Below are 25,005 nucleotides of genomic sequence, written 5' to 3'. Positions count from 1 at the left end.
CATGTCGTAGCCGGAGCCGAGAGACATGAACTCCAAACTCCCAAACCTCATGATGGTGCCGAGGTGAAGCGGGCGAAAATCGTCCGCCATTTGGGTTTTCCTAGAGGAAAAGGTGTCACACGCAGAAGGCCCCTACATGGCGCGCCAACTGTTGGTGTCTGGACTCGGGGTCTAGGCACTAATGAGTAATGAGTCTGCGTGCCCCTGAACCTAGATGGTGACGCAAGAAGGACACAAAAGATTTATACTAGTTCAAGCTAAAGATGCCCTACATCCAGTGAGGGGGTAGGGACCTGTATTATCTTGCACCTGAGAGTGCGTGTAGTAGGGGTGTACAAGCTAGCTGCGAGAGAGGGAAGTAGTCCTAGGTCTCGGCTTGGTGGGTGTTTGTGTCAGTGTGTTGTTGGCTAAGTTGAACCTGAGTTGGGGATTGTCTGGCCGCGTCTCTCTATGGGGTGCCCTGCCTCCCCTTTTATAGCCACAAAGGGAGGCAAGGTTTTACATGTGTAAATATTGCTTTTTACTCTTGATGTGCTGAAGAATTATGGCGTCGGGGCTGTTGACATTGGTCACCACGTCCTTGTGGTAGTGGCAGCGGTGTGGTCATCCCTGTTGGTCATGTTACCGAGCCCTATTTGGATCGTGACGATCTCCTCCGAGGCCCCATGCTCCGTCCTTCTCCTGAGAACAGTAATTGCCTGAGTATGGTAGCAGTGGGGTGAGTTAACATTTCCCATTCCTTCTCCTGTCGCGCCGTACCCACAGTGACATGGGTAAGGTGTTACAAGAGTTGTAAGAATAGCGGGCGTCATCTCCTACCACGGTATGGGAGGAAGTATGGCCCGTGTCGCGTCAACGGTATGGTCATCGTGCGTGGGAAGCTTGGCACCGAGGCTGGGGCTCGGGCGTGGTGTCGATTGCGCTCGAGGCCAGGGCTCGAGTGAGTCGCTACTGGCGCTCGAGGCTGGGGCTCCGGTGAGTCATTGATTGCGCTCGAGGCCGGGGCTCGGGCGAGTCATTGATTTCGCTCAAGGCGGGGCTCAGGCGAGTCGTTACTGGCGCTCGAGGTCGGGGCTCGGGCGAGTCGTGTGTTTGATGTATTGATCTGAGAATCCCTGTTGGTGTGAGGGAAGGTAGGTCTTCTTTTGCCACTTTTTCCCCTTAGTCCGGGTATCCTGTTTTATGGTACCCGACAATTGGATAAGTGGCTTGCAACCCATATAGAGCTAGAGCAAAATTGCTTTACGTCATTTGTTATACTAATCTTTTGCTCTAGTATTTTGTAGAGATTTTAAATAGGTTATTCACCCCCTTCTAACCATGTTAGGACCTTTTATATCCCTTTAGAGTATATAAGGAGGTCTAGAGGTCCCCTAGTAGACTTGTCATTATTGACACCTCAATCAATACAATACATCGGAACACAGGACGTAGGTATTACGCCTAGACGACGGTCAAACCTGTATAAATCTTGTGTCTCGGTGTTTGTGTTACCATCTAGTTTGTGTCTCGCGCACCTCCACCGATTAATCTACTACTATGGGCATATCCCTCGGTAGACGGACGATCAACTTTCATCGATAATCATCAAAAATTGATAAACACTGCTCAGCTTGTAATATGATTGAAAATGATTCGCACTTATTTTCCCACTACAACTTTGCAAGGGCGATTTGGTTCTCTGCTTCACCACCACTTATAACTTCTCAACTTCCACATGAACAGGATGAAGTCTAGGGCATTTTGTCAATAATTATTGATAGAAACACATCTAATAAGGAATTTCAAAGAATTATGACAACTCTATGGTACATTTAGAACACGAGGAATGATGCTCGTTTCAACAATAAAAGATGGTCTATTCTAGAAAACAACGACATTGGAACACAAATTGGAGGATATGTCAAGACCTAAACCATCTTATGCAGGAGCACAAGACATGACAAGAGATCTAACGGTTAGCACATGTCCTCCTTAAGGACAAACATATATTCCAACACCTCCTTTTTTCACGTCATCATTCCAACACTCCTACAAGGTGCCTGATGTTACACGGACGAAACAATTGCTCTAGATCAGCCAAGCCAACTGATGAGAAAAACTGAAATCAAAGTTTTCATCTTGGAACCTAGGAGAAAACTAATGATTCAGATCAAAGCGACAACAATGACTAACTCAGTCATTATGGTTGAGGCAGAAGCCATTTCTCTTGCAAGAACCATATTATCAAAGTTGCAAATTGAAGATATCTTCTTCCCGACGAATAACCAATAGATGATTCATTTCTATAATGGACCATATCACTCTGACCCCCCAATAGGATATCAAACCGGATGAAATCCCCCCATAGGACATCAAACCACACACACAAAAGTTACTAAATGAAGTGTCAATGAATTGGAAGGTGGCAAAAATAGAAAGAAGACTCAATATTGCAGGTCATCCTCTACCCACTCAGTCTTTCAAATCAACTACTGTTAGCTCCAATCAAATAGACATTGCATGTTCAAATATTGATCATGTACCTAGCTGTCGTACTAGAAAGGCACTACCTCGTGTAATTTGAGAACCTTGTACTCCTCTTATAGCCTCGTGTTGCTAATAATTTCTCATGCCTTTTATCGAAAAAAATTAGCCAGCCCTCACCAAACAAAGTGACAAAAAAACAAAAAATCACCTAAATCGCCGTTCGTATCAAACAAGCCGTCATTTTATCAACTAGTCACCGGCGTCCACGATTGGCACATAAGTGGAGACTACCAACCGCGGGTTCTATCATCGCATCAATGGCCAACAGTGCAGCGTGTCTCTCGCCGCACCGTGCCCCATTGTGCCGTCTTCACCTCATAACCACGAAAAAAAGAAAAAAAACTCACAGGTCATCTCGCTCAACGGCCAGAGAGTCGAGAACTGGAGATAGATAAAAAAGAAAAGAAAAGAGAAGTAGTAGTAGTAATAATAATAATAATAATAATAATAATAATAATAATAATAATAATAATAATAATAATAATAATAATAATAATAATAATAATAATAATAATAATAATAATAAATTCCAAAATCCAAACCTTTCTCCTACCAAAATCGCAGTCCATTGAAGCCTACCGGCGTCCCTGTCGAATGTCTCCTAGAGCCGACCTCCACCGCGCTCTCGTCGAGTCGATGAGGTGATTGCCTCACAAGGGGTAAGCCGCCCGCCAAATTTACGGTTTCGATTTGCGAGCTAATTTTGGTCTTGGAGAACGATTTCCCTATTTTGATTGATGATTTGGATTGTTCTTTCTAGATATCCGATTCGGTGGTGGCGTGCTGTGGTGCGGTTTTGTTGCGGAAGATAGGTGTGATTTTCCTTCTGGCGGGCGGCAGCTCCGGAGGTGAAGATGATCCGTCTTCAGACGTACGCGGCGTTCAGCCTGCTGGCGACGGCGTCGGCGGTGTACTACGCCTTCAGCAGCCGGGAGCAGTTCTACCCGGCCATGGTCTACCTCTCCACCTCCAAGATCTGCTTCGTTCTGCTCCTCAACACGGGCCTCGTCGCCATGTGCGTCGCCTGGCAGCTCGTCAAGCGCCTCTTCCTGGGCTCGCTCCGGGAGGCCGAGGTCGAGCGCCTCAACGAGCAGGCCTGGCGGGAGGTCGTTGAGATCCTCTTCGCAGTCACCATCTTCCGGCAGGATTTCTCGGTCTCTTTCCTCGCCATGGTCGCCGCGCTGCTCCTTATTAAGGCACTGCACTGGCTGGCCCAGAAGAGGGTCGAGTACATCGAGACAACACCTTCAGTGCCCTTGCTCTCACACATCAGAATCGTCTCCTTCATGGCGTTTCTCCTCATTGTCGACTGCCTCTTCCTGTCAAACTCGCTCAGGTCACTCATACAGAAGTGGGAGGCATCGGTTGCCATCTTCTTCTCCTTCGAGTAAGCTCGATTTTTAAGTTTACACAGCACTGAATTGTCTTTTTGGTTGCATTGTGCTGCCGCAAATGCTTGAAATGTATTTGTGCTGTTTCTGTCTTCACCTTGTCACTACTACGTATATCAATGTGACACACTACAACAATTTTTTCCTCTTTCACAACATTAGAGTAGGGTAGAGTAGGGGTAGGGATTAATTAATATGATCAAACACTGTGAAATGACAATTCCCAAGATAATGGACAAATATTTGCAAATAGGAGATGCACATGTTAGGTATATGAGGATCTTTTATAGTTGCGTTGTATGAACCCTACCACAAAGGTCTTTATAAATGCATCCTCTTTACATTTGTTTACTGTCCTTTGCACTAGCCTTACCCTGAACCCTATGAACAATATCAGATTCACACTTATTGGTTTTGTTTATTCAATATATCTTAGTTTTACTAGGTGATACCCGTGCATTGCTGTGTGAATTTGTAAGAAGAAACATGATTTTTTTATGTTTGCTAGAATAGGTTATTACACTATAGTTAGCAGATACAATGTACAACAGAATACTGAATACAGTAAGAATAAACTAGGTTTCTGAAAATTATTGAAGGGCCGAAACAAAACAAAATAGCCATTAGCTGAGAAGGCAAAGGAAGCACTGAAAAGCAATGATAACACAAGAGATACGTGTTATCTACAGGAGTACCGTTAGAAATGTTCATCCATGTAAACCATAAAATCTCTATGGATAAAAAAATGCTATCCATTTCCTTTGCAATGGCATGGTCCATCTGTACTTCTATCAAACATGGTAAAGAAATGTATAAATTTCTTTCAAACTGACCCTTCAGTAACCAACATGCATCTCTTATTCAGCCTAGCAAGTCCATCCAGTTAGGTGGGGTTAGAAGAACAAATACAATTATGTTCAAAAAAGAAGAACAAATACAATGCGTAGTGGTGAGAAAAACGGTTAAACTGGTCATTACAAAGAAACAAATTGGTCGCACAACAATGCAAAGCAGCCGATTTTAGAAAAATTGATGAAAAAGTAATAGTGTCATTGCATAGAGGGAGGGAGAGTGAGAGGGATAGCCTCTCGTAGTCTGGTCTGGTGGAATGTGTCTTCTCTTTCTTTTTGGCCATTAAATAGTAGCCAGGATTGAGAACTGAAGAGGGTAGATATAAATTAGTTAGCAGAACTCATCAAGTTACTAAGAAGAATATCGGTGATTGTCGAGGGTATCAGAGAGGGGTACCCTAACCGATACACATAATGATTACCCGTACGCAGGTCGAGGCCCTCAACTCGACGCTCCAATCAGTCCCACGCACAGTCACCAACGACCGCAGCCTCGAAGACGGAAAGGGCGTCGAGCGAATCAATCAGGGCTCGAGCGCCAGCCAACGTCGAATACGGAAACAGGCTCGAGCGAACCAAGAGGCGTCGAGCGCAAGGACGCCGCCCGCCGCCTGACGCGCGCACGGGAGCCAGAGCGTTTAATGCGCCTGTCGCGTTCTCACCTAACACGCCAGTCACGGGAAGCGTGATAGGGAACAGACATCCGTCCCGTCATCCTTTTTGCCGCCTTCCCCACCGGACGACCCAGAGCGTGCCAGGACCCGGAAAGCAGGTATGGGACGTCTAATCAGGGCCCCCTCGACACACCCAAGGTCAACGTTTTGGACAACAAGGCGTTGCACGGCGTTTGACCCTCGACCAGACATGTTCCCTTCTGGGGGAAGGGTTGGGCGTCGACTGACAACACCGTAACCACTCCGCCGGATCTGCCGCTATACCGTACAGGCGTACAACCGGAGAACCAGCCCAAGACGGCGCGCAGAGCGGGACACAGGGGCACGCGTAATCATCATCAAGCTACCAAGGCGGGACGGCTCGAGACTACGCCGATACGGAGGCCTCGAGTAGGTCCGCGCGCCATACCCCTATCGACCCCTACTCTGATACCTACACTTGTACCCTGGTCTTCTCCTTGGAACTATAAAAGGGGAAGCTCGGGAGCGAACACGAGACATCATCTACGCAACACTACACTCATACGCAGTAGAACTTCCATACTCCATACCACGCTTGTATTCACCCCTGTACAAGCACTTAGGTGCAAAATAATACAAACTCTCTCCCTTTCGCTGGACGTAGGGCCTTCTCTTGCCCGAACCAGGATAAATCCTTGTGTCTTTTTGCATCACCATCTGGGAAAGGGAAACACGCATACAAATTCACTTGTTGGTGTGACCTCCCGTGGGGAAAACACCGACAGTTGGCGCGCCAGGTAGGGGTCCTGCGTGTTTTTTCACCGATTTCCCATTCTTTTCCAGATGGCCACTCCTTCACCGATTCCGCGCTCCACGGTGATTTGGTTTGGGAGTCTTGAGTTTATGTCTACTGGCTCCGGCTATGACATGATCTTACTCTCGATCAAAGGACCAGGAGGAGCCCGCATTGCGCCAACACGGTTGAGGGCCCCAAGACGCCCTCGCCACCATGCCTCTCCATCCGAGAAGAGGCGCGGACAACGCCACCATCGCCCATCCGCCTCGTCACGACCGACAGTTCGTGCCAGGCGGGAGACGGCACAGGAGCCGACAGCCCCGTGCGCCGAATCCGTGGGCACGACGGCCCAACGCCACGAGGATCGTACGACGACAGGAGGTGACACGCCCCGCGCACTCTCCCCCACCACTAGGCTACTTCCACATGGGCTATTCGCCTCGAGAAGAGCCTTGCCGGTTCGGTTTGGACAACGCTGCAGCGTCGCTCGCCAGGGCGATCTGTCCAAACGCCCAGACGTACGTGGAAAGACCAATGGTCCTCCCACGCGGCCCTGGAGCACAGCGACCAACGTCTGAGCTACCAGACTTCTCCCAGGTACGAGGCCTCCGCCGCTTAGGACCTGGGCGGTACACGATTACCTCCCTCCGACAGCGGCTGCTGGAGGAAGGACGCGGATGTTTCTACGCCGCCGAACCGGACTCCGGCTCGGAATCCGACAGCCACGACCCTACTAGGGAGTGTTTCCATATCGACGGAGCAGTGGAAACCACCGACGAGACACAAGACGCCGTTGCAGGCGGGCGAGCCCCTGCAGCGAGGGAAGACCCCAGGACGCCTGGGAAGGACGGTCAGGTCGACCCCCCTCCACAAGAAGACAGAGCCGCGCAAATTGCGCAGCTGCGAGAACTCAAGGCCAAGCTTGACGAGGATCGTGAGCGCCTTGTCTTGCTCGAGCAGATCCTGGAGCAGGATTTGCCTTACCCGCCTGGCGGAAGTGTCCGCAGAAGGGCTCGAGAGGTGCACCAACAAATTGTCGGAGACGCAGAACCTGAGCAGCCTGTCAGCCGTTTCCCTCGAGCAGGCCAGAACGTTGTGGCGGCAACAATGCTGCTGCGGAACATGCCAGAGCCATCGAACTCCCAAGCTCGACGCATCCGGGACGAGGTGCAAACTCTGCTCCAGGTGGCGGCAGTTCAGCAAGCCGAAAGCTCAGCTTCTCGACGAAGAGGGGCTGCCACTGAAAAGCGCGATGAGCCAGCCCAAAACGAACAAGAGGTATCGGTCCATCAGCAGCCACCCCCCCGAGGGAAAAAGACCACGCTCGTTCTCCCCGTCGACAATCAGCGTCGACACGACGTACGACGTGACATTGAAGAGAATCGACGCCACGTGACATTGAAGAGAATCGACGCCGTCGGTACGGGGACGCGGAAGAGCGCGGTTACAGCGCACACCGCGGTGGGAGGTACGACAGTGATGAGGATCGGATGGCCCCAGAGCCCCCGGGTCCATGGGTATTCAGCAGAGCAATCCGCAGCACGCCGCTGCCCAGTCCGTTCAGACCCCCGACCAGCATCGCAAAATACAACGGAGAGACAAAACCAGAGCTGTGGTTGGCAGACTTCAGGTTGGCTTGTCAATTGGGAGGCGCTCGAGGCGACGATCGAGCCATCATTAGACAACTGCCGCTTTTCCTCTCTGACACCGCTCGTAGATGGCTCGAAGAGCTCCCAGCCGATCAGATCCATGACTGGGTCGACTTGGTCAGGGTTTTCCAGGGTAACTTCAAAGGGACCTACATACGGCCTGGGAACTCCTGGGACCTCAGCAAGTGCAAGCAGAAGTCAGGAGAAACTCTTCGGGAGTACGCTCGACGCTTCTCAAAACAACGCACCGAGCTGCCGCATATCCCTGACCACGACGTCATCCTGGCATTCGTCTCTGGTACCACCAGTCGAGACTTGGTACGGAATTAGGACGGAATCGACCTCAGACAGTCGACGAGCTGATGGACGTGGTGGCCAACTACGCGGCAGGGAAAGAAGCAGTCGGCGCTTTCTTCAGCGGTGAAGGAAGGAAGGGCAAGCTGCCCGCCGACGACGACGAGGGCCCCAGTCGAGGGTCCAAGAAGAACAACAAGAAGAAGAAGACGCGACCGTTCCAACGGGAGGACCTCGACGACGATCTCGTTGCTGCCATGGAACGCAAAAAGCCTCGAGGCCCCCCAGATGGGGGCATCTTCGATAAGATGCTAGAAGAGCCATGCCCTTACCATAAGGGGGGAGCCAACCACAAGCTCAAGGACTGTCGTATGCTGAGAAAGCATTTCGACGGTCTGTGGATCAGGAAGGACGCGCGCGATGACCCAAAGAAAGAGAAGGGCGGGGAAAAGGAGGACGACAAGGACGACGGTGGTTTCCATGCCGTCCACGACTGCTACATGATCTACGGTGGGCCCTCGACGCAATTGACCGCAAGGCAACGCAAGAGGGAACGGCGTGAGGTCTTCGCGGCGAGGATGGCGGTGCCCCGGTACCTCAGCTGGTCGAGCACCCCCATCACCTTTGATCGAGAGGACCACCCCGACAAAGTAGTTGCCCCTGGCGTCTACCCGCTCGTCGTCGACTCTATCATCATCAACACCCGGCTCTCAAAGGTACTGATGGACGGTGGCAGCAGCCTTAACATCATCTAACTCGAGACCCTCGACCTCCTCGGCATCAGCAGGGCGCAGCTCTAACCAAGCGTCGGCGGCTTCCACGGCGTCGTACCAGGAAAGAAGGCGCTGCCGGTTGGTCGAATCGATCTACCGGTCTGTTTTGGCACGGCGGCCAACTTCAGAAAGGAGACCCTCACCTTTGAGGTGGTGGGGTTCCGGGGCACGTACCACGCCATCATCGGACGACCGGGTTACGCCAAATTCATGGCTATCCCCAACTACACCTACCTGAAGATGAAGATGCCCGGCCCCAAGGGCGTCATCACCGTCAGCTCCTCCTTCGAGCACGCGTACGAGTGCGACATTGAATGCGTCGAGTATGGGGAAGCACTTGAGAGTTCCACCGAGCTCGTTTCAAAGCTCGAGGCCCTGGCCGCCGAGGCCCCAGAGCCCAAGCGCCACGCAGGCAGCTTCGAGCCGGCGGAAGGAACCAAGAAGATCTCGCTCGACCCCAGCAGCTCCGACGGCAAGGCGTTGACGATCAGCGTCGACCTCGACCCCAAATAGGAAGCTGTGCTCGTCGACTTTCTCCGTGCAAACGCCAATATGTTTGCATGGAGTCCCTCGGATATGCCTGGCATACCGAGGGAAGTCGCCGAGCACTCCTTGGAAATTCGAGCCGGTTCCAAGCCAATGAAGCAACGGTTGCGCCGATTCGACGAGGAGAAGCGCAAGATCATTGGCGAGGAGATCCAGAAGCTTTTGACGGCCGGATTCATCAAGGAGGTTCACCATCCCGACTGGTTAGCAAATCCTGTACTAGTTAAGAAAAAGAATGAGAAAATGAGGATGTGTGTCGACTATACAAGTTTAAATAAAGCATGTCCGAAAGTTCCTTTTCCATTACCTCGTATCGATCAAATTGTTGACTCAACTGCGGGATGTGAAACCCTTTCTTTCCTTGATGCATATTCTGGTTACCATCAAATAAAAATGAAAGAGTTCGACCAGCTCGCGACATCTTTCATTACACCTTTTGGGATGTATTGTTATGTGACCATGCCGTTCGGGCTTCGAAACGCGGGGCCACATACCAGCGCTGCATGCTCCACGTGTTTGGCAAGCACATAGGGTCGACAGTCGAGGCCTATGTCGACGACATTGTCGTCAAGTCGAAGCGGCGGGGAGACCTGATCCAGGACCTCGAAATCGCTTTCAGCTGTTTACGCGCCAACCAGATTAAGCTCAACCCCGAGAAATGCGTTTTTGGCGTACCTCGAGGCATGCTCCTGGGTTATATCGTTTCCCAGCGCGGCATCGAGGCCAACCCTGAGAAAGTCTCGGCCATCACGAGAATGGGGCCGATCCGAGACGTCAAGGGCGTGCAAAGAGTCACGGGATGCCTGGCAGCGCTGAGTCGCTTCATCTCGAGGTTGGGAGAAAAAGCGCTGCCACTATATCAACTTTTGAAGAAAGTCGAGCGCTTCTCTTGGACTCCAGAGGCCGAGGAAGCGCTCGATAACTTGAAGAAAACGTTGACCTCAGCACCAGTTCTGGTCCCACCTCAACCTGCAGAACCGCTGCTCCTTTATGTTGCCTCGACGTCCCAGGTCGTCAGTGCAGCTGTGGTGGTCGAGAGGCAGGAGGAGGGGCATGCATTGCCTGTCCAGAGGCCTGTCTATTTCGTCAGCGAGGTACTCTCGGAAACCAAAGCGCGTTACCCACAGATCCAGAAGCTGATCTACGCCGTAATCATCGCCCGACGCAAGCTGCAACACTACTTCCTCGGCCACCCTATCACGGTGGTCTCGTCTTTCCCTTTGGGCGAGATCATCCAAAGTCGGGAGGCCACGGGGAGAATTGCCAAGTGGTCAGTCGAACTCATGAGTGAGACTCTCACTTACGCGCCCCGCAAGGCTATCAAATCACAGGCCTTGGTGGACTTCGTCGCAGAATGGACAGATTCCCAGCTCCCCCCAACTCAGGTCCAAGCAGAGCTGTGGACGATGTATTTTGACGGGTCACTCATGAAGACAGGAGCTGGGGCGGGCTTGCTATTCATCTCGCCCCTGGGCGTTCATATGAGGTACGTCATCAGGATACATTTTGCCGCATCCAACAATGTTACAGAATACGAGGCCCTCGTCAACGGTCTAAAGATCGCCATCGAGCTGGGGGTCCGACGCCTCGATGTCCGAGGCGACTCCTAGCTTGTCATCGACCAAGTGATGAAGACCTCGAGCTGCCACGATCCGAAAATGGAGGCGTACTTCAAAGAGGTCCGTCGACTCGAGGACAAGTTCCACGGCCTCGAGCTCGTCCACATCGCCCGACGCTACAACGAGGCGGCCGACGAACTCGCCAAGATCGCGTCGACTCGAGGCACGGTAGCACCTGATGCATTCTCAAGAGATCTACATGAGCCGTCCGTCGACTTAGGCTCGGGGGCTGGTATCGAAACCACCCCTACCCAGCAGACCGACGCCGTCGAAGCGCTACTCATGGCAGCTGAGGTAACGGAGGTGGAACAGCAGCCCAGTCGACCGTTCGACTGGCGCACACCGTTCCTCGACTGCCTAAGTCGCTGCGAGCTACCAGAAGACCGAACCGAGGCCCGCCGTATTGCCCGACGAGCCAAGTCGTATGTAATCTATGGCGAGAACAATGAGCTATATCGACGAAGCCCGACGGGAGTCTTGCAGCGTTGCATCACCATAGAAGAAGGCCGAAAGCTCCTCGAGGACCTACACTCGGGGGCTTGTGGCCACCATGCTGCTCCTCGGACCCTCGTGGGGAACGCCTTCCGACAAGGCTTCTACTGGCCAACGGCCGTAGCTGACGCCATCGAGCTCGTACGCTCATGCCATGGGTGCCAATTCTACGCCAAAAAGACACACCAACCTGCCCACGCTCTCCAGATGATCCCTATCACATGGCCGTTTGCGGTATGGGGGCTCGACCTAGTAGGACCCCTACAAAAGGCAAAAGGGGGGTACACCCACTTGTTGGTGGCCATCGACAAATTCTCTAAATGGATCGAGGCTCGATCCATCACCAACATCCGCTCCGAGCAGGCCGTCCTTTTCTTCACCGACATCATCCACCGGTTTGGGATTCCCAACGTCATCATCACCGACAACGGCACTCAGTTCACCGGCAAAAAGTTCTTGGACTTCTGCGATCAGCATCACATCCGTGTGAACTGGTCCGGGGTAGCCCACCCTCGAACCAACGGCTAGGTCGAGCGTGCCAACGGCATGATTTTGCAAGGGCTCAAACCGAGGATCTACAATCGCTTGAAGAAGTTCAGCAAGAAGTGGGTCGAGGAGCTTTCCTCGGTCCTATGGAGCCTAAGGACTACGCCAAGCAGGGCCACAAAATACACCCCATTCTTCATGGTCTATGGCTCTGAGGCCGTGCTCCCGACAGACCTCGAGTATGGGTCCCCTCGACTCAAAGCATACAACGAGCAATCAAATAAGGAGACTCAAGAAAACGCGGTCGACCAACTCGAAGAAGCTCGAGACATGGCCCTCCTTAACTCCGCCAGATACCAGCAGAAGCTCCGACGCTACCACGACAAGCACGTGCGCAAGAGAGACCTGAACGTGGGCGACCTCGTCCTACGACGGCGGCAAAGCAATCAAGGACGCCACAAGTTGACTCCACCTTGGGAAGGCCCATACGTGGTGGCCGAGGTCTTGAAGCCAGGAACATATAAGCTCGCGGATGAAAAGGGGGCGATCTTCACCAACGCGTGGAACATTGAACAGCTACGTCGATTCTACCCCTAAAATTTCAAAGCTTTATGTTCCCACGTACATTCTGTACCAAAGTTTTGTAAATGAATGCATGAATAAATAAAGTCTTTCCCTCGAGCATCTTACTTTTTCACGAGTCAAAACCTCGACGATTAGAAGGGGGTACCGACTATGATCTATCATAGTCGATACCCCCTCGGGGGCTAGCAGGGGGACGACCCCCCCTAGGTGTCGAAAAAACCAAATAACCTTTTCGTTCCCATCAGTAATCTCGTACGGTTGAGTAGTAAAGGTACCTCGAGCCCCTTAAGCGCCGAGAAACGACGAGCCTGAGATCTCCTACGCCCCCGGGCTACGGAAACTCTACTCGCCCCTTCACCCTTAAGGCAATCGAGACCACCTTAAACAAAAGACCGAGCGGGAAAAAACGAACATAGGCGCAAGAAGAAGTAAAGGAGCCTCGAGCGGAAAGACAGATAAACTTTCGTCAACCACTTAAAAGACGTCATACTGCTTAAAGATAGAGTAGCAAAGTACTGTACAAAGGGGCCTAGGCACCCAGAGCAGGCTCGCAGGCCTTAGTCCGCATCACGGTCCTCACCGCCCTCGCCTGCGCCCGAGCTAGTCTCAGGAGGCAATACCTCTGGCTCGAACAGCCTAGCTAACCTCTCTCCAGGAACCTCTGCGTCGTCAATCAAGGCGTGGAGCCTCTCTTCATTCTCCGCGTCGGTCTTGGAGATGTCGGTGACGAAGCCGTGGGACACCACCTCCATGTCGTAGGAGAAGCCTGAGCAGACAACGGCCATTGCCCGCTTCACCCCGATGTGGAGAGCGTCCCGCATCCGATCCCTCAGCGTCGCGCCTAAGTAGCACAGCTGATCGACCAGCGCGTCGCCTCGAGCTTCCTCCTTCGACTCGTCCACGGGCTCGACCTCCCAAGAGGTCGAGAGATCGCTTATCGCCGTCCGCAGTCGACGGTTCAAAGCAACCTCCCCCTCGAGCTGGGCTTTGGCATTGCGGGCCTCGACTTGGGCGGCCATGAGCTCGTCTTTAAGCCCTGTGAACGCCAACGCAAAAAGCTTTAGATAAAACCAAGCACATCTCGAAAAGAAAACCCGACAAGAGAAACGTACCGCGGACACTCTCCTCCAGAGCTGTGTTCTCGCCAACTAATTTGGTGTTGGCCCTCCCGATCTCTCTGTTAGAGCGTGCCAGCTCAGTGTTGGCAACACGCAGATCTTCGATCGCCTTGCCAGCCTGAGCAATGGCTCCATTCTTCTCCAGCAGCTCTCCCTTCAGACGATCGAAGTCGTCGGAGAGGCTGCGGGATCGAGCCCGCTCCGCCTCGAGGTCTTCGAGGGCCTTCTTCTTGGCTTCTTCCGCGGCGCTCCTGGCGATCTCGCCGTTCACATGCTCCACCTTCATCCTCCGAAAGGATTCTCGAAGGGAGTCCAGGTCAGTCTTGAGGAGACCCTTCTCCTTGTCCAAATCAGCAACGACGTTCTTGTAGGACAGAGCCTCCTCCCGGGCTTTGGACGCAGCCTCCTCGACCGTCAGAGCCTGCTCCCTCAGCAGCACGGCCTCTTCCACAGCCTTCCTTGAGGACTCTCGAGCCTCGACCAGAGCAGCCTCCCTCTCCTTCTTCTCCTCCTCGAGCGCCAAGAGCTCTTTATAAGCCTTGAGGAGCTTCTCCTGCGATTCCAGGAGTTGATCCTTGAGGAGGGGGAGCTGCTCCCAGCCGCCTCTCGTGGCGTGGATGAAGCTCGACTTAATGCGGGAGGTCTGTTTCAGGTCCTACAAGCCGGTGGTCGAGCAGTTAGAACACAAAACCAAAAGTTCTATAAGAATTAAGGATCGAAAGACACTTACAAAGTAGGCTGGCCCGAGCCCATTATTGACGACGTCCGAGAGAAGCCCCACCACGTGCTTCATCCAGAGGCGGAGCTTCTCGACGTGCTCCCACTTCTCAGCCTCCTTCCGATCGTCCAGGAAGATGTTGGGCTCGGACGGATCGGTGGAAGCCCGGATGCGGATCCGATCGGGGCACCAGTTCTCCATCTCCTGGTCGGCCCGCGCCTTGACGCCACGGATGAGATCCTCGACGGTCTCGAGGGACCCCCCATGGCGCAGGAACAAGTCGACGAGGGAAGGGAACCGCCCGTCATCGTCCACTGTCTTCCAGGTACCCGTCTCGCTGCCTCCACCTCCGCCCGACGTTCCAGCCTCGTCCTCCTCAGCGGGAATACGGTCCTCCCACGCCCGACGCTCCCGGAGAAATCCTGGGGCGATTCCGTCCATGCCGTAGATCGTCCTCCTGATCTCGGACTCAGGGTCGACGGGGGTGTGCATCATGCAGGCGAGCGCTACCACGCCGTCCGCCTGCCCCGACTCTGCTGGAATCGCGGCAGGCGCCCCTGGACGGAGCCACGCTGGGGTTGGAGGGCCAAAAACCGGCAGACCCTCTTCCTGGTCTCCGGGCTCTTGCGGCGCTGGTGGTACTGGTTGGGGCGGACTGTGAGGAGGAGGCTCGAGCGGTTCCTCCAACGGCTGGCCTCCTTGCTACTGCTGCTTCCCGAGCTCCTGCGACTCTTGTTGGCGGTCTTGCTCCTGCAGCTGCCGCCGCGTCTCCTGCTCGCGCTTCTCCTTTTCTTTCTTCTTCTGCTCCTCGATGGAGCGAAGCCCGGCAGGCCAGGGCGTCCGCCTCGCGACGAGAGAAGTCTGGGCCTCCTTGTCCATAGGGTGGGCATCCCTCGAGGTCCCGTCGCCGCCAGACCCATCACTAATGGTAATGGGATCCCCCTCGATCCCCGATCGGGGAGGCTTGAGGGCTCCCTCCTGCCCTTGGGGCCGAGGCGCCTCGGTTTGTTTTGGCGACGACGGGGCAGGCTCGCCCGCCAGGGGACGCGGTGGGGCGCTCTCGGTGCCGATCGGCAATTGAGGGTCGGAGGAGCCTGTGAAACAAAAAACAAAGGCCAGTCACAATGATGACCAACGTAAGAACAACACAAGTCCCATGAATAAGCTACTGACCTGGCTCCTTGGAGGTTGATCCCACCTTAAGCCTCTTCGCCATCGAAGGCTGGGCTTGCTCAAGCGTCCGCTTCAACCTGAAGAGGGAAAAACGAGCGTAAAGAAGACCGTCACACGAGAAAACGCAAAGAACCAGGAGAATAAGAATAACAACGTCGAAGAACTTACCCCACAGGGAGAACGGCTCGCCTACCGGTGCCTCGACTGGAGGCCTCGAGGACCGGACATCGATTCGCCCCTGACAGAACAAAGGCAAGCTTAAAAAAGGGGTCGAAGGAAATCCAGAATTGAAGCCATGTACGAGAAAAGAGCGTACCAGGTCGATCGAGCCCGCATCGGGCCTCATGGGGAAGCCGTTAACGTGCTTCTGCTTGAAATCGCCGGCAATGGCCGCCCTGACCCGGGCCGCGACCTCGTCGTCCGCCTGTGCCTCGTTAGACATCCGGCACGCCTCGAGGTCCCGGGGCGAGACGCCAGGGCCCATCTCGTCCATCCTCAGCGGCCGGGACATCAATGGGAGAACTCTCCGATGATGAACGACCGAGAGGACAAGAGCGGCGGTCAGACCTTCCATACGCAGCTTCCTCAAGGCGTCGAGGAGGGGGTCGAGTCGCGACTGATGAACTTGGACGACGCCGTACGTCCAGTTCTCCGGGCGCTCCGTGATCAGGCAACCGGTGTAGGCGGGAAGGAGATCGTCGTCATTGCTCAGGTAGAACCACTGGGAGTCCCATCCAGCGTGGTTCGTCGACAATTCCACCGGGATGTACTCGCGTGGCCTCGCCGTCTTCCCCGTCTTCAGCACGAGGTTGAGGCACCCCGCCCGCACGGACTTCCTCACGCCGGTGGTTCCAGTGGGGGCGTTGAAGAGCTCGCCCCTGTAGAGGTGGAGCCACAGCTCCCAGTGGGGCATCATCCCCAAATAGCCCTCACACACCGCGGCGAAAACCGCCGCGACGGTGATGGCGTTAGGGGAGAAGTGCTGGAGCTCCACCCCGTAATGGTGGCAGAGCGCCCGCATGAAGCGGCTGGGGGGAGCGCCCAGGCCATGGCAGTGGAACTTGGCGAACGAAACCACATAGCCCTTGGGCGGCCTGGGCTCCCTGTGGTCCGCTGGCGGCGCGATCCACTCCGGCGACGAAAGCGATGTGCGATGGCGCAGGAGCCCTTCCTTCTCAAGCTCCAGCAATCGGCGTTCCGTCATCGACGACGGACGCCACTCGTCGGCGGCAATAAGTCTCAGGCATCTTGGACGGAAGGACGGCGGATTCGCTACTGCTCGAGGGCGCGCGCGCGTGTGAGATGGCAGGAGACCTAAGACGGCGAAATGGCTAAGGCAAGGAAGAAGGCAGAAGGCGGAAGGGAGAACGGCGGCAATGCCACAGGACATTTATAGGCAGCGACCCACCAACGGACAGATCCGATAAACGAGGTAACTTCCCCCATAAATACGCCACCTAACGGGCCTTTTCCTCCTCACAGACGGGACACTCCGAATTCTGCGCCAACACAGTGCCGCAACGGCTCCCGCCTGAAAAGACGCGCCCAACGGGCAGAAAGGCGAACCGCCACGGCCTCTTCCTTCCCTTGTAAGCCAAGGTACGCACCCACGAAAGCCTCGAGAGGTTGCAGGCTGACCCGCCGAAAGGGTTCGACAGCCGATCTCGAGCACCAGAGTCAGGGATGCCCAGCGAGTGGTCGAAAATCGAGGCCCGCCTCGAGGACTCGTTGGGGATGTCCAAGGTAGGGTCGAGACAGTCGAGAGGAATCCCCCCGACGGGAGGCATCGAGCCACTGGACTCTATCGAACGAGCCCAGCATCCCCGACCACGTCGACCCCGCTTTATGAGAACGCTTCCGGGCTACAGCTGACCCCCTCGAAAGGAGCACAGGTTCTCACTTGGATTACCCGTTAGGAACTCAATCTGGGGTGGATGACACTCGCTCTATCGAGAGTACGTCGAAACCCCCGCGCAAAGCGTGCCAATCAGAACCTTCCACCACCGGTGTCGACAGCGTTTCTGAGAATTAGGCAATATAACCCTCGAAGGAGTCAAAAAACTCCTCCGAGGGCTCGGGGGCTACCCCCGCGGGGTCGCTCGCGCGCCCCCACAGAAATCCGACCGCAAAATAAAGCCTCCACTCGAGCGCCAGCGCTCAAATGGAGACTCGGGGGCTACTGTCGAGGGTATCAGAGAGGGGTACCCTAACCGATACACATAATGAGATTACCCGTACGCAGGTCGAGGCCCTCAACTCGACGCTCCAATCAGTCCCACGCACAGTCACCAACGACCGCAGCCTCGAAGACGGAAAGGGCGTCGAGCGAATCAATCAGGGTTCGAGCGCCAGCCAACGTCGAATACGGAAACAGGCTCGAGCGAACCAAGAGGCGTCGAGCGCAAGGACGCCGCCCGCCGCCTGACGCGCGCACGGGAGCCAGAGCGTTTAATGCGCCTGTCGCGTTCTCACCTAACACGCCAGTCACGGGAAGCGTGATAGGGAACAGGCATCCGTCCCGTCATCCTTTTTGCAGCCTTCCCCCCCCCGGACGACCCAGAGCGTGCCAGGACCCGGAAAGCAGGTATGGGACGTCTAATCAGGGCCCCCTCGACACATCCAAGGTCAACGCTTTGGACAACAAGGCGTTGCACGGCGTCTGACCCTCGACCAGACATGTTCCCTTCCGGGGGAAGGGTTGGGCGTCGACTGACAACACCGTAACCACTCCGCCGGATCTGCCGCTATACCGTACAGGCGTACAACAGGAGAACCAGCCCAAGACGGCGCGCAGAGCGGGACACAGGGGCACGCGTAATCATCATCAAGCTACCAAGACGGGACGGCTCGAGACTACGCCGGTACGGAGGCCTCGAGTAGGTCTGCGCGCCATACCCCTATCGACCCCTACTCTGATACCTACACTTGTACCCTGGTCTTCTCCTTGGAACTATAAAAGGGGAAGCCCGGGAGCGAACACGAGACATCATCTACGCAACACTACACTCATACGCAGTAGAACTTCCATACTCCATACCACGCTTGTATTCACCCCTGTACAAGCACTTAAGTGCAAAATAATACAAACTCTCTCCCCCTCGTTGGACGTAGGGCCTTCTCTTGCCCGAACCAAGATAAATCCTTGTGTCTTTTTGCATCACCATCTGGGAAAGGGAAACACACATACAAATTCACTTGTTGGTGTGACCCCCCGTGGGGAAAACACCGACAGTGATGAACCAAGGTCTATGCAAGGGAGAATCAAAGGGCAAATATATGGTGTGTGTGCATCAGTGAATTTGGTAGTTAAGTTGGAACTGGAACGAGGAGCAAAAATTGGTGCTGATGCCCAATGTGAATGTGTTTTGAGAAGAAATAATTGATGGAACATTGATACCAGCTAAATTATTTTGTGGCCAAGGACAGCAGGAACTGAGAAAACGGATGTAGCATAGCATTGAGAAGCTAAGAAGACCAAACAGCCAACTGTTTCTTTCACATTGGGGTAAGTGGCAAATGAAACAGGCAGCAATTTGTCGCTTTTCACTCCTAGAAGAGATATAAGGGGTAGTAAATGGGTAAAAGTGAGGATACAAGAGAACATGAAGGGGGGGGGGGGGGGGGGTATTCCTGACAAACTGACGAACATGATCAAACTGGCACTTGCTATCAGACAGCCTTAGTTTTACAGGTGATATGGCACAACGTGGGAGTAGAGAAATAACATAACATTTATTGACTTTAGTTGGTTCCATCTTTATAAGATATATAGATAGATACATTGATTACCTCCACTGCCTCAAGCTTCTAATCTGTTCACATATGTTCTGACTGCTCTATTACAAAATGTTAGTCTAGCAACTTGTGCAGTTGTCTGTTTAGGTTTGAGCAATAGTTTTAACTGATAACACTGCAAAGTATTAGCTCCATTTAGTATGAAACTCCAGCTATAGAATTTCTTCTTGCGTCTTGTTTCTGATTGTTCTGAAGCAAGGGGCATACCTTCCAGGCAAGGTAACAACCCTATTGGCTAATCTAATGATGACTTGAAGATGTGCTTCTGTTCTGATTTCTAACTGCCTGGCAATTATTTTTTTTATGTATTAAGTGAAGATTCAAGGTACTCGTAGTAGTTACTAAATACAAATCATGTTTCAGGTATATGATACTAGCAACATCGACAGTATCAACATTTGTGAAGTATGTATTCTATGTCAGTGACATGCTAATGGAAGGTCAATGGGAGAGGAAGGCAGTGTATACATTTTACTTGGAGCTGATCAGTGACCTTGTGCACTTGTCACTATACATGCTCTTCTTCATAGCTATCTTCCTGTAAGTTCTATGGTACTATTCCTTTGAAACAATAGTGTAAACTATGGTTGATGATCCATTATACTGATATCAGGAACTATGGTGTCCCACTTCACTTGATTCGTGAGCTATATGAGACCTTCCGCAACTTCAGAATTCGCATTGCAGATTATGTACGCTACAGAAAGATCACTTCCAACATGAATGAACGCTTTCCAGATGCTACAGCAGAAGAACTCAATGCGTGAGTTTTATATTGTTCCATTCACACTAGCTTGTTGGCTCCACTGTAAAAATTCTTTTGATTTACATTTTATTGTTGTATTCAGGAGTGATGCTACATGTATTATTTGCCGTGAGGAGATGACTACAGCAAAGAAGCTGCTTTGTGGGCATCTGTTCCATGTGCATTGCTTAAGGTCTTGGCTAGAGCGCCAACACACTTGCCCTACGTGCAGAGCTCCAATTATTCCCCCAGACAGTGGACGTTCTGCATCAGCACGACAACATGGAGGTCAACCTGGTGTTCAGCCTGGTGAGATTCATTTTATTGCTTTGTTCTTTTTTCTTTGTCACATAATCTGATTTCAGTCCAACATATCAGTGAGTACTGTACTAGGTAGTAAGTTCTACTTGTGATTTGTGATTTCGTCTGAGAAAGCAGCTGCAGGTACTGACACTCCAGCCTCAGAAGCTGCGCAAGGTGACAATATGAGCAGGCGCCAAGCAAAACTCGAAGCTGCTGCTGCAGCTGCTTCTTTATATGGAAGATCTCTTGTTTATCCTCCAGCAAACACCCTAAATAGGTAATTTTTCTTGAGCAGTCTATACATAAAGCTTTTCATGATTTTGCTAGCATATCTTCTCTAAATGGGTGGCTGACGACGCTTGTCTACTTTTATGTACTTTGTAATCACTGAATGTAATCTAATTGTTACAGTATTGAATTGATAGCATTGTAGGGGGGGGTGCTTTGTTCTTTCATAAAGAGTACTAATGAGTATGCCATATTCAATCATCAGGTCAGGTCCTCAGTCTACATCAAGTACACCACAATCCGAAGCTAGTAACTCCAATCAATCACAGAAAGACCAAGAACTCCAGATCCAAAACTCAAGTGATGGTTTAGCACCTTCGCCTTTTAGCGCACATGGTGCCATTGGTTCAGGACCAAGCACCAGCAATCTTGAAAATTCACTGCAGAAGGCACAGGAAAACTTTATAAAGAGCCAGATAGAGGTAAGAAAGAATCAAAGAATCTTGATTCCTAAAGTACTCAGCTTACATCTTCTACATTACTTTGTGTTGCGAGCAAGAAGCGATGCATACGAACTATGGTAAGCTAGATAGGTGAACATTGACAGCTCATGTTGCAATATCGTAGAAGTTTCTGTTGCGAGCTCATCTTTAGTTGCAATCATGAAAACCTGCATGCTCTGCAATCTCCATCTCCACGTCTAATGGGTTTATATGGTAGTTTGCATGATTGGCACAAAGATGAGTTAGTTCCATTTATGTTTTTGTCATGTTTTTAGTACTTTCAGCCTATGTCAACGTAAGCCACCGCTAATCCGCTATTGATATGTAACAGTCTGCTTGTCATGAGGTTATGGTGTTGGCTGTGTTTTCAGGTCATTCAATTAATTGGCCTGATTGGTCCCCTGCCTCCAATTAGGTCCACTGTCCTGATTCGATTGACTAGCTTTCTGATGGCATGTGGGCGGCCCTATGCACGTGGGCGCAGGTAGAGCTTTTTGGGCTGCCAATTTCGCCCATTAGGGTCAGGCCTATACATGTGCCCATGGGAGGTGCCAGATACATGTGTCTCCTTGAGCCCTGGGCCGCCAGCCCGCCACACTGCTGTCCGCTTTCCCTTCCGCTGCTGTCGCTGGGTCCCTTCCTTCCTCAAACTGTTACCGGCACCCGCCCCTACCTCTGGCAGGCGCCCTTCAAGCACCACGGGTACTCTCGTCCCTCAACCACTGTGGCAGCCAGGCACTGCCAGATTCTACCTGATAGTGACCTGGTCCCTTCTTCCTTCCTGAAGATGATGAGCTCCTGTCCTCCAATCCTCCATTTTGCTGCGTCTGCTCTGTTTTGATTTGTGATCTGTGACCCTGTCTTGCTCTGGCTCTGCTGCTGCTCCTTTGCCTCTTGCTTTATTGCTCCTGTAGCTCTACTGGCCATCAAATTTCACAAGAATCTGCTGCTCTAGTGCTTTTTTTACTCTCTTGCTTTATGCTATATACCATATAGCATGTTGGTCCTGGTATATACAGGACAACTATAGACAGGTTAACAAGGATCGACTAATTGTCAGATCGGTGCCTTCGTGACTACTGACTAGGATGTTTAGACAATTTAAAACATCAGGTGCCCTATGCAAATAAACCATCTAGTTACCATTTGATTCCAACAAAACAGTATGTTGCATGCAAATATCTTTTCTAGCAGTTTTAACAATCTTGGTTTCAGTAAAACATATATTCCAATCTCCTTGCTCTAGAGCCAGCCAATGTGTGAGTTCCTCTCTAGTGGTCTTAGGTCAAGTTTGAATTTTGAGAGAGGTACAATATTAGATGTAAAAGGGTGTGTGTGTAGGTGTGTGGTTGTATGGGGTTTGTAAACCCACTCCTTTATTGTTCTTAATATAAATGATACGCAACTCTCCTGTGTGTTCGAGAAAAAAAAACAATCTTGGTTCGCATCAATGATCTGCAGTTTACTCTAGGCTGCAAGTTCATGAGCTTTGAATTCATGCTCAAGTTGTCAATGCTTCTCTGCTACAGCCGACTCAGTAATTACATCGTACCAGCCTGTTGTTGAATTCATGCATGCATGGTTGTTATTACTTTCACTTTATTATACAGTCACGTGCTTTACATAATTTGTTGATATTGGGTGTCTGTGGGGCCTTGTGTGTTTTGTGTGTTGTTTGGGCTCTTGTCCCTCTTTTTTCATCTTCTTAATATAATGATGCGCAGCTCTCCTGCGTTTTCGAGAAAAAAAATATTGATATTATCAATCTATATCCGAAAGAACTCAAAAGCTATAGCTCTTCATCCCAGATGTTACAAATCCAACTTCAAATGATTCGGCGCGGTGCTGCTGTGTCGGTGACTAACAGTGGGAATGACGAGCACAAAAGGAATGACTGAAGCTGTAAATAGGCAGGCGGAAATGAGGACAGAATTAAACGACAAGAATTGGTAAATACCTAGGGGGCAACTGTTACATGATGCCTCGTTGCCCAGATTTTGTACTTTCATGTTTCTGCACTCTTACTGATAATGTTTCTTTTCTCTTTGTAATACCGCTGATAGATAGAGGCTGTCGTGTTGTAACAATGGTTAGTTTCACAGTAATTATGAGATTAAACAAAATCCATCTGCCGATAAATAGAATGGAGCTTTTTGATCCGTGATATAAGATGTTTGTGTTGTTTTTTATGCCACTGGAATGATTTACTGGGCGTATGGTACCTACAATTTGGTTGGTTCTTATCTGTTGACGGGGGACTTGAAGTGGAATTTTAGGAGATTAGCAAGGGTTTGGGTTAAGGATTGGAGGGACTCGGGCTGTGTTACCACTGCTGATGCACAGCATGAAGATACAAGGCGCAGCATGAGGACAACAAGGCCCAACCCGCGCTGCGTCGGCAAGGAATGGTCCAAGTAAAGGAGGCCCAACTCATCTCGACAAGATTGCTTAGACTAATGTAACGATTACGTTTTCTAGTATTCGTTTGCGTATTCGACAGCCTGCCTGCGTGCGGCATATATTGCTGGACATCCAGCCAGATGGGAACTTAGCTGGTAACAGAACAAATCAACTCTATGAACTAATCCTTCGTCGCTACCTTTCCCTTCTCCAAGTCTTCTTCTCCAATCCTCTTCCTACCTACCTGCTCTGCTGTTCACAATTGGTATCAGGCTACCGATCCTCGGATCCCGGTGAGTATCCTTACCCCATCGATCGAATTGGCAACGGATCCGGTTGGTCTAACGCCGGCGACATCAGTGAGCTGCTGGTGGCGCTGGTGATTCCGTAATTCCCTTCCAGCCGATTTGATTTGTGGAGATATCCAGATCCTGGATTCGTACAACCCACCTCACCCCCACTACACCAGATTCCAACGTCGTCTAGGAGCCATGAATCCCGAGATGCAACTCTTGCTCGACGAGGCCACTCGTCGTTTCGATGAGCGCTTCTCCGCGCACGAATCGAAGGTCGACCAGCGCTTCAACGATGCCCAAGTTTCCTGGAACCGCAAGTTCGACTCCGTCTTCATCGCTCAAGAGGGCCGCGTCGCCGATCTGGAAAAGGCCGCTGAGGCGTTCTCCGAGTGGCGTCCCGTCATCGACCATGCCGTTGACGTCCTCAAGACGGAAGTGAAGAAGGTCTCCCAGTACTGGGAACGCGCCGTCGCTGACCACACCGACAAATCCACCGGCGTACTTCCTTCCCTTTCGTCGGCATCTCCTATCGGCGGCGTCGCGGCTCCACCGGCTACTGCGCCTTCTCCTGTTGGCGCACCAGCCACATTGCCCAGCGGGCACCGCGTCAACTTGACTCCACGGGCGGATGGATTTGGGTGGGTTACCACCCAGATACCTCCCCCGGCCAATGGTATGAATCACCATCCCAATCCGCCTCCCCTCACTTTTCCAGTGCCATATCGTTCCCCATCATCTCCGCCGCATTCTGGTTCGGGTCTCCACAGTGGCACCGGCCGAATGCCGAAATTAGATTTTCCATATTTTGATGGTGACAATCCTAAACATTGGATCACACTCTGTGAAGACTATTTTGATCTCTATGGTGTCGAGTCTTATCGCTGGATTAGGATTGCTCGTATGCATTTGCAGGGGGCTGCTAAGCGTTGGTACCCATCAGTTGAGTCCCAAGTTAAACATTGCTCATGGAGTGAATTTTGTCAGTTAGTACTAGATCGATTTGGGCGTGAGCAACATGAGATCCTTCTCCGCCAATTATTCACTACACCAACACGGTTCCGTTGATGACTACACCACAGA

At 52.0% G+C, this 25,005-nt stretch overlaps 1 protein-coding gene across 4 annotated transcripts; it reads left to right on the top strand.

Annotated features, from left to right (window-relative positions):
• LOC8076437 (ERAD-associated E3 ubiquitin-protein ligase HRD1) lies at nt 3,033-23,398 on the top strand. 4 transcript variants are annotated; one of them, XM_021449245.1, is made up of 8 exons: nt 3,033-3,188; nt 3,290-3,916; nt 19,814-19,990; nt 20,064-20,213; nt 20,299-20,504; nt 20,655-20,775; nt 20,992-21,208; nt 23,038-23,398. In XM_021449245.1, exons 2-8 carry the CDS (start codon nt 3,384-3,386, stop codon nt 23,125-23,127), a joined length of 1,494 nt encoding a protein of 497 aa, XP_021304920.1. In that variant the 5' UTR covers nt 3,033-3,188; nt 3,290-3,383; the 3' UTR covers nt 23,128-23,398. The 4 variants fall into 4 exon arrangements, with proteins under 4 accessions (XP_021304920.1, XP_021304919.1, XP_002438282.1 ...); XM_021449244.1 differs by having other exon boundaries at nt 20,640-20,775; XM_002438237.2 differs by having other exon boundaries at nt 20,634-20,775.

This window comes from Sorghum bicolor, chromosome 10, assembly GCF_000003195.3.
Source record: "Sorghum bicolor cultivar BTx623 chromosome 10, Sorghum_bicolor_NCBIv3, whole genome shotgun sequence".
NCBI lineage: Eukaryota > Viridiplantae > Streptophyta > Magnoliopsida > Poales > Poaceae > Sorghum > Sorghum bicolor.
The sequence above is the reverse complement of the archived record's forward strand: the minus strand, read 5'-3'. Positions and strand labels throughout refer to the sequence as shown.